Source organism: Gavialis gangeticus, unplaced genomic scaffold (assembly GCF_001723915.1).
Source record: "Gavialis gangeticus isolate Ggan-Ray unplaced genomic scaffold, GavGan_comp1, whole genome shotgun sequence".
NCBI lineage: Eukaryota > Metazoa > Chordata > Crocodylia > Gavialidae > Gavialis > Gavialis gangeticus.
Genome location: NW_017728992.1, coordinates 46925060 through 46933634, shown reverse-complemented (window position 1 = coordinate 46933634; position 8575 = coordinate 46925060). Strand labels below are relative to the sequence as shown.

The following is an 8575-nucleotide window of genomic DNA, read 5'->3' as shown; positions in this document are numbered from 1 at the left end:
ACAGTCTCCACAGGGTAGCTCCTTCTTCTCCTGCACAGTGGAAGGAGGGCCCAGAAGTCAAGGGTTAGAGGCTTAGCCTCTACTTTCCAAGAGCAGGCACTGTGAGGAGAGTAGCCTGCTCCGCATAATGTGGCTGGAACAGATTATTTCCCATTGAGGACAAGGGTGCAACTATAGCAGCCACAAATAGTGTTGTCCCTCTCTTAGGACTGGGCTGAACCAAAGGAAGACTCTGGAGCTGTAGAATGGCCTAGTCTTCCATCAGGTCAGAGCATTTCAGACACAGGGACCTGTACAAGTTTCCCTGCAAAATAGCGTAGCACTTAACACCAGAAAATGAACTGCCACCATTAAAATACACAGACATCCAAGCTTTGGTGTATCACTCTGGCAAAATTGGTAGGTCATATATGGATTTAAAGACAAATGTGGAATGCAGGTGAAATTTAACTTCTCTTGCATGCTGATTGTAAGAAATGTATTTCTGTCCGTGGTGCTGTTTTTGTGAGTCCCTTTCCCTTTCCCAGGTGCCACAGTAGGTTTACTATGAGTTCTGCAGCCCATGTGTTGCAGTCTCTCTTTTTAGAAGCCTCTTGTTCCCCAGATCCTGGATTTTCCTGAGCTGCACATGCGTAAATGCATGAGCCACTGCTTGTACACAATTGCCCGCTTAGCCTGGGTTCTGCTATTGCAGTTGTGTGCACAATTTGGAGTTTTGCATGTGCAAATACATAGCTGCTTAGGTGGTTTTGTCATGCCTGTAGCAAGCTCCCAACATTCAGTGCAGATTTGGATGTGCACTGTTTAGAAAATGAGGGTCTTTGTGAACAGAAGCATTGAAGAATTCTATTAAAAGATGTCATGTCCAAAGGAATCAAAGAGAAAGAGGTGGGACCTGGGTTATGGTCTGTAATATACAGGGTACAATGCAGGTGCAGGATATGGTCTCTAAAAGACTGAGGCTTTATATTAAGTAAACTGCACCACACAGACAGATAATTCAGAGGAGATCAATTATAATAACATTTGGGTTGCTCTGGAGGGACCTAAGTCATGAACACAGTAAACCAAGAGGGGGAGAGAACTGGGAGGCTGGCAGATAACAGTAAGAGGAAGGTGTAAAAGGATTTTAGGAAGGCTGGTATGACTGGGGTGCATGGAAGACCTTATAGATCAGAAGCAGCTTGAGTTTCTCTTACAAGATGAAAGGGAGCCAGGGAAAGTACTTGAAGAAACATTTAGGGGACCTCACTTCGAGTTTGTGCATGAGGGAGAGTTTCACATCAAGGATTGTTTCTTAAGACAGAGACCTGGCATGAAGCAACTCCCCTCTGTATCCTACATCTTCCCTGGGATATTTATGTGGCAGTGCTCACTGCGATCATGTTAAATTCCCTGGAGAAGTAGGGGGATGGAGCAGAGATGGAGATAAGGTCCTTTCTTGATAGCAGTACTGGGACTTATTGGTCTGAAATTGGATTGGCACCAAGTAGCTCCTTCTTCCCCTGTCTTATGACATTTAAGTGAAGGCAGCTTTGGACTGATCATCCTGAAGAACAAGAAATCTCTTGGCTATGCTCTTTCCAAGTTTATACTCACTGGGCACGTCTACATGTGTAATTAATGTGAAGCAATAAATTCGGGAACGATTGCATATGTGCCCAGGACCACAGTACACTGAGCTGGGCTGGAGCAGCCCTGGCTGGCAGGAGCCCTGGAGGGCCAGCCTGCCAATCTGGGGCTGCTCCCCTGGCTCAGTGTGCTGCAGAGGGGCAAGCTGTGGCACAAGGGTGCTTCAGTGTGGGGCTAGCCAGCAGGCAGCCAGTGCACTGAAGGGCCTTCATGCCCCAGCCAGCTGGGGCAGCATCTACACGTGCACTACTGCAGATTTTTTTTACTCTGCAGCAGGATAGTACTTATATTTACAAATACCATCCTGCTGAGGCGTAAATTAGTTTGATCCAGCCTAATAGGGTGCACGTGTAGTCACGTGACATTTACTGTGCAGCTAATCAGTCTATTATACAGTAAACCTCTCATGTAGATGCGCCCACTGAATAACTGCCACATGCTTATTCAAGCTATGTTGTAGTAGGACATAACAGGTTCCTGAAGGCAACAACAACAAGGTTAGGAGCATTTTTAGGGGTTTCTGGAAACAGAAAATGTTGATTGGAGCTAGGCATAATGAGGCCAGAGCTGACCAAACAGAGGGTGTATGAAAGCAGTTGGAGAAAGGAAGTAGTGTTATCGTTGTTTCACAGATGGAGTGAGTTAGGCACAGACAGTTTATGTGACTTGCTTAGGGACCCTCTGGAAGTGTGTGGCAGCCTCAGAACCAAGAACTGAATTCACATCTCTTGAATCCTTGAATCCAAGGTGTTAACTCAATGCCTTAACTGTCTTCCTCTCTGCTGTTTAGCATGCTCCATTGCAAATATATTACTTGTAATAATATTGATTCCCTTTTGAAAGGGGCTTCTGTGGTAATGAAAGGCTACAGAAGACAGTGTAGAACATTATTATTGTTTCTGGTACGGTGCAGGTGGGAGAATGTGTAGGCATAACAGAGCTAGCTTGGGCACTGAAGGCAGGGGGTCAGCACAGGTGCCTCTGTGGACTGCAGAAACCCACCATGGATGCTGCCTGTATACTAGGCTGCTAATCCATGTGACTGCATCTTCACCCATTCTGGCAGTGGAGTTAAAACTCACATGGGTGAGCCTGCATATGCTGCAGTTACACCTCTGAAGTGTAGTGTAAGCACAGCCACAGGAAGAGATTGTGTGAGATATCAGGGAACCTAGCTCTGGTTGGAGAAGAGAAAGGAAACCAGCTCACCTACCTCGCCAAAACATATTGGGTCCCAACTAATTATGCGACTTGTGGAATGGGCAATGGCCAGACACTGGAGCCAACTGAGCTCTGTTTATGTTAGATTCTGCTTCCTGCTTTAAGTCAAGTGAGTTGGACCACTTTGGTTACTGAAGCTGAAACACTGTGATTACTAAAGTAGTACATGGCACTACTGTTAGAGTCAACAGCTCCTCCTGTTCTACCCCACCTTGGCAACTTCACTGCCATGTTTTTCAAGGACTGGCATGGGACTTTGGTGAGACTTTGGTGGGTCCTTCCGAAGTGGGAAAAGCTCAAAATAGACAAGTTCAAGGGTCCTCAGAAGTGCTTCAGAAGGCCTTGATATTAAGCCAAGCCTCAGTATTACCACAATCTGAAGAAAATCTGGTTTTCAGTTGTCTGTTCCTAGCTAATGTTTGCCCATCATCTGTGACAGAGTCTCCAGCCTCTCTCCTCTTTGTCTCTCCTTTCTCTGAGCCTGCCTTCCCTCTTCCTAGACCACTTCTACTCTTTCTCCACTCTCTGGTGCCCACCCATCATTTCTTTAGTTTGCTATTCTGCTCTGAGGTCTTTTACTTCCTGCCAAGGGCCCCATCCTGACACAGCCATTCCTGGTAAGGATTTTTCTAAATGTATTCATTCTTTCTTTAGAGTTGCAAGCTTTTGCCCACCATGGACGTCCACTGCCAAGATTCCAGGTTGCTCTGTGTTTTGGAGAGGAATTTCCAGACCCACAAAGGCAGAGGAAGCTTATTACAGCCCATGTAAGTATGATTTATGCATTTTTTTTTTAGTTTCAAATGACGGGATGGGCAGTTGCCAGGCAGCCTTCTCTGCCTCATATCCTTAAGTTTGGAGAGAGGCACTAAACCCTGAAGGTACAAAAGGATACAGTACTGGGACTTGAAAGACCTAGTTTCAGTCCCCAGCTCTACCAGTGGTCAGCTGGGTGACCTTGGTCAAATCCTTTCTCTTCTTTTTGATTCATTGGCCTTTGTTGACAAGTGATTTGAGCTCTCCAGATGATTACTAGCTATGGTAGGATGATTACTAGTTCTAAATGGAAGTTTGACTTGTATTATGTGGTAAATGCAATGCTAGTAGGCATGGCCTTGAATATAATATAATGATGTAGCTGCTGAAACAGAAAAAAGCAGAATAATTGTACTCCAGAATCTTAGCTTTCATCTAAAACCACTCCAGAGTTTTTGGCAGCCCTGCTACAAAAGGTGATAAGCACTTGTCAGTGCCAGGCCACAGTGTTGGCAGCCCTCTGAGGATAGTTTGCATGCACATGAAGCTACTGGTTTAGGTCTCTTGGCAGAATTTACTGCTTTGGGTTGCTCTTGGTTCACATTTTGAAGTTATTTTATTAATCCTCAATTTGTCCTATACTGCACACATTTGCATATGTTCCCTGCAGCAAGGCAGCTGCACTGGTGGAAACTAAAATCAGCTATTTTCCACACTGACCTATAAAACCTGAGTTCCACCAGGGAGGGAATGTGCACGGTGTAAGGCAGGAGACTTCCAAAAGTCATTCAGCTGTTAAAATGAGGGGCTTCAGATAGATTATCTTCAAATATTGCTTTCCCTTAACTAATTATGTAGCTCTCTGCCTGACTACATGTCTCCCTTTGATACCCATAGAAGACTAGTTACAGCTTCTAGGTTGTTTTGCTCTCTTTCCCAGACATCTTCTATCTGAAAAAATATCTCCCAATCCTGGTCAGCTTTTCCTCCCCTTCAGATACCCTCCAGTCAGACTCTAATGTGGACCTCTGGGTTGCCGGGGGAGTATCAGGGCAAAAACTCAGTGGAGTAGTTTTGTTAGCAAAGTTGCCAAGACTCTTCACTCTTTTCTGAGGCTCACAACTTCCCTCTTGTTTCTGCATAAGCCTCTAAAAAACACCCCCCCACAATCTTTCCCTCCTTCCCTTCTGCATTCTGCTCTCTAGTCTCCCTGCAGGGCCCCTTTCTTAGAGATAACGTGTTCTCCCATCCTAAAGGCTCTCCTCTGTGCCTACTTCCTCAGTACCTTTTAGTGAGTTTGTGCCCTCTGGCAGCCAGAACTGGCTGTTCATTCTCTTCTCTGGCGTTAGCTCAGCTCCTGTCTGGCTGTGGTCCCTCTGTTCTGCACTCTACAGAGCTGGTGGAAGAACAGGGAGGGAGGAAGCTGAGGCTTGGTGGAGCACTCAGCGAGAGTATCCCCTACGAGCAGGAGGCCATAGCTGCCTCCTTCCTTCTTTACCAATCAGCCCAAATGTTAATGCAGGGAAGGGCCACCAGTCCCCTTTCCTCTTCCAGATAGAAGCTGAAATCTGGAGAGGACATGTTATACTCCTCCCCCACCAACCCCCCAAGTTTTGACGTCCTTAGATCAACGTGTTTAAATGACTAGCAGATCACTGACTGAGAGCCAGGCTGGCCTATGGGAAAAATCTGTCTCAAAACAAACTTTCCCCATCTCATTTATAAGTAGATCCCAAAGATTTTGTATACTGGCATTTGCATTTAAATATTTAAGGCTAAGGGCCCTTGGTGCTGATGAGACTGGGGAGGAGAGTTGTATACAAGCGTTGTACACAAACAGCCCTCTTAACTGGTACAGAATTAACATGTACCTTAATATGAATGGGATGACTGCAAACACAGTAGAATTAAATTTAGAAAGATTGACTTTTTGGCAGTGTGTCTAAAGCATTACTGACTCCACAGCTATAAACATTTTAAGTTTATAGATGTAGACTCAGAGGGTAAGGGAGAGATTGTTGGTGTTAATCATGTGGAAGTGTGCACATGAGTTTGGATGTACCTAATTTAGGCATGGAAATACTTGCTGGGGGCATAGATTCACAGATCAGGCATTGAATGTACTAGCTAGCTTTGCAGAAATGAATGGTTTGTGCACCAGCTATTTGAAGATATACATATAAAGCGTGTGCAGATATATTTGTGCCAATAAGCTTAAAAATCTGCAGCTGTATCTAAAAGGCGAGCTCAATGAGAGTATAGTAAATTTTCTTTCCAGTTCCATACACAGAACTGGGTTTGTCTCGTTTCTCATGTTAATTTCTAGCAACTAGCTAAGATGAATGACATGGGTCATTTTATCATGTGTCTGATTAATTTTTTTTATCTGTTGTTAAGGTTGAACCAATGTTTGCAAGGCAGCTGTATTATTTTGCTCAACAAAACAGTGGGCATTTTCTGAGAGGCTATGAACCTATACCAGAACATGTCACTAGTCCAGAGGATTACCACAGATCTATTAGCCATTCCTCTATTCAAGAATAAATGTTGCAGAATGAGCACTTTCACAACGGTGTAAAGATTGTGCATAATGGAAGATCACATCTGGATCAAATTTTGGAGCTGAATTTCTCCAGAAAAAACAAAGGGTTAAAGATCTGAAACTCAGCTACACTGACAATGTTGTCTAATATGAAAGTTGGGTCTTCAACATTTGGATGATGATGTATCTCACAGATTCTGCTGTTGCTGGGGATACCTGAAAACTGACACATTGATTGATATGTTTACATTTGTTTAAACATGCTTCATGGTTTTGAGGACAATTTCTTAAGGCTTAAATCCAGGGATTGCAACAAGATATTTGCAGTTATTTATTTGTGATCGGAAATCTCAGGGAAGGCTAATGTGTTTGCAATATTCCCAGCATGAAGCTGTAGTTAGGACAGAAAAGGCTGTACCCATTCGGTGTAGCATTTGTAGGTTATATGGTGAATAGTTATGTGCATAAATGTTAATAATTTAGCTTTATAAGCAGGGTAGAAATTTTATTCCTATATTCTTCTATGAAATGTATCAGTGGGATTGTTTTTATGATCAACTGACATTTCTCCTCACAGTGAATTTCATCGCTGTTATTGGATTGCTATCTAGGGGCATTTTTACATGTGTAAGCACTGCGGTGCTGGGTGCTTTAAAAAGCACCCAAAGCTGTGACACTTGCAGTTATATAAGTGGCAAAATCCGCATCAGCCCAAAGAAAATGGTGGCGGTGTGCTTTTGAACTAAAACACCTAGGGTAGCAGTTGTCAGGATGGTAAGCTTACAGTTATGTGTTATGAGTCTGTAGTTCACAAAACCTTTTGCTATTTGTATTGCAGGTATGACTACTGACATGATTCTAAACATGAGAAGAGTAGGTTTTTTGAGAAAATAGCTATAAACTTTTATAACAGTTTGCTTGTCTTTGTACATGTATATTAGGGTTGTGCGAAACGGCACCGTTTCTTTTCAAATTTTGTTTTGCTTTGAAACCGCTGTTCTGTTTTGTTTCGTTGACAGAGTTTCGCTGTTTTGATGTTTCACCCATGGGCTACGATGGGGAAGCTCAAAACAGCCTATAACTTTGTCATTTCTGGCCTGATTTGGATGAAACTTGCAGCAATGGTAGCCTCTTCTGAGGGCATGAAGCCTGCCAAGTTTCAGGGAGATAGGTGGAGGGGTTTCAGGGAAACTGCACCTCAAAATCTTGAAAGCAAAACTCATGTCATGTTAAGCCACAGCAGAGTCAAAACTGCAGGCATGCTAGCCCCTGCTGAGGCAATGAAGCCTGCCAAGTTTCAAAGAGATAGGTGCAGGGATATGGGGGAAACTGCATCTCAAGCTGCTGACAAGCAAAACTCATGACATGGGTAACACTGTGTGTGTTAAGGCACAGCAGGGTGAAAACTGCAGGCATGCTAGCCCCTGCTGAGGCCACGAAGCCTGCCAGCTGTCAAGGAGATAGGTGCAGGAGGAGTCTGGGATCTGGGGCCCTGCACCCCTAGCTGCTGACAGGCAAAACTTGTGACACAAGTGGGTGACACTGTGTGTGTGTTAAGGTGCGTCCTCACTCAACTGACACCAAGGCAGAAAGCAGGGCAGTTCAAACAATGCTGCCTTTTATGCAGTTTTTCCATCCCTCCCCCAGAGCACTGGGATTGGAAGGGACCTCAGGGAAGAATCACAGTCACTGGCCAGCTACACAGTCAATAGTGAGAGCAGTCCTTCCCCCTCTCCTCCCTCCCTCTCTGACTTTAGTTTCTGTTTCCCTGCAGGCAAGCTCAGCTTGAGCTTTGAAAAGTTTCAAAAATTTCAAAATGTTTCAACTTTCCTCATTTCATTCTGAGGCTGTTTCAAAGCTCTCTGTTTCATTTTGATCTTGCTGTTTCGAGCTGAAAACAAGTTGAAACAGTGTCGAAACATAACTGCCGGTGAAATTTTGCACAGCCCTAATGTATATATGTATATGTTAGAGGAGAGTTCATTTGAGCAGGTATGCTTCAAAGATGTTAGAGTTAAGAGAGCCACCTTGTATTAACTTCCAAGGTGCATATGTTAAATATTCAAAGAGTAGATTTCTTACTTAGGTCCAGATTCTGTCCTTGGGTATGTACTTACAGCTCCCCCCCCATTGGTATAGAAATCTGTGGGAGCCATTTGCCCAATAATGAGAAGAATTTGGACCGTATTGCTTAACAGTGTTGGATAATATCTATCCCTCCTTTTGCTTTGAAAAGGGAAAAACATGTATTCAAGGGATTTGTAGCTTACTTATGGGGGAGTGCTGATCACAATGATCTTTTCTGGCCTTAAAAATCTGTGATTCTGTATTACTTATGCTGGAACACAGTCATATCCACAGTTGGAAAGGTACTTTGTGTGTGTATCTAGCCAGGTAAGATATGTATTTGGCCTAGCAGCAGAC

General features: G+C 43.9%; 1 protein-coding gene across 1 annotated transcript in view; it reads left to right on the top strand.

Moving 5' to 3' along the window:
• IRF4 (interferon regulatory factor 4) overlaps window positions 1–7117 on the top strand; it is a 25695-nt gene extending 18578 nt beyond the window's left edge. The window contains exons 8-9 of the mRNA XM_019521921.1: window positions 3508–3620; window positions 6007–7117. Of these exons, the coding sequence (XP_019377466.1) occupies window positions 3508–3620; window positions 6007–6153 (260 nt within the window). The 3' untranslated portion in view covers window positions 6154–7117. The remainder of the gene's footprint in view (window positions 1–3507; window positions 3621–6006) is intronic.
• Window positions 7118–8575: the final 1458 nt, after the last annotated feature.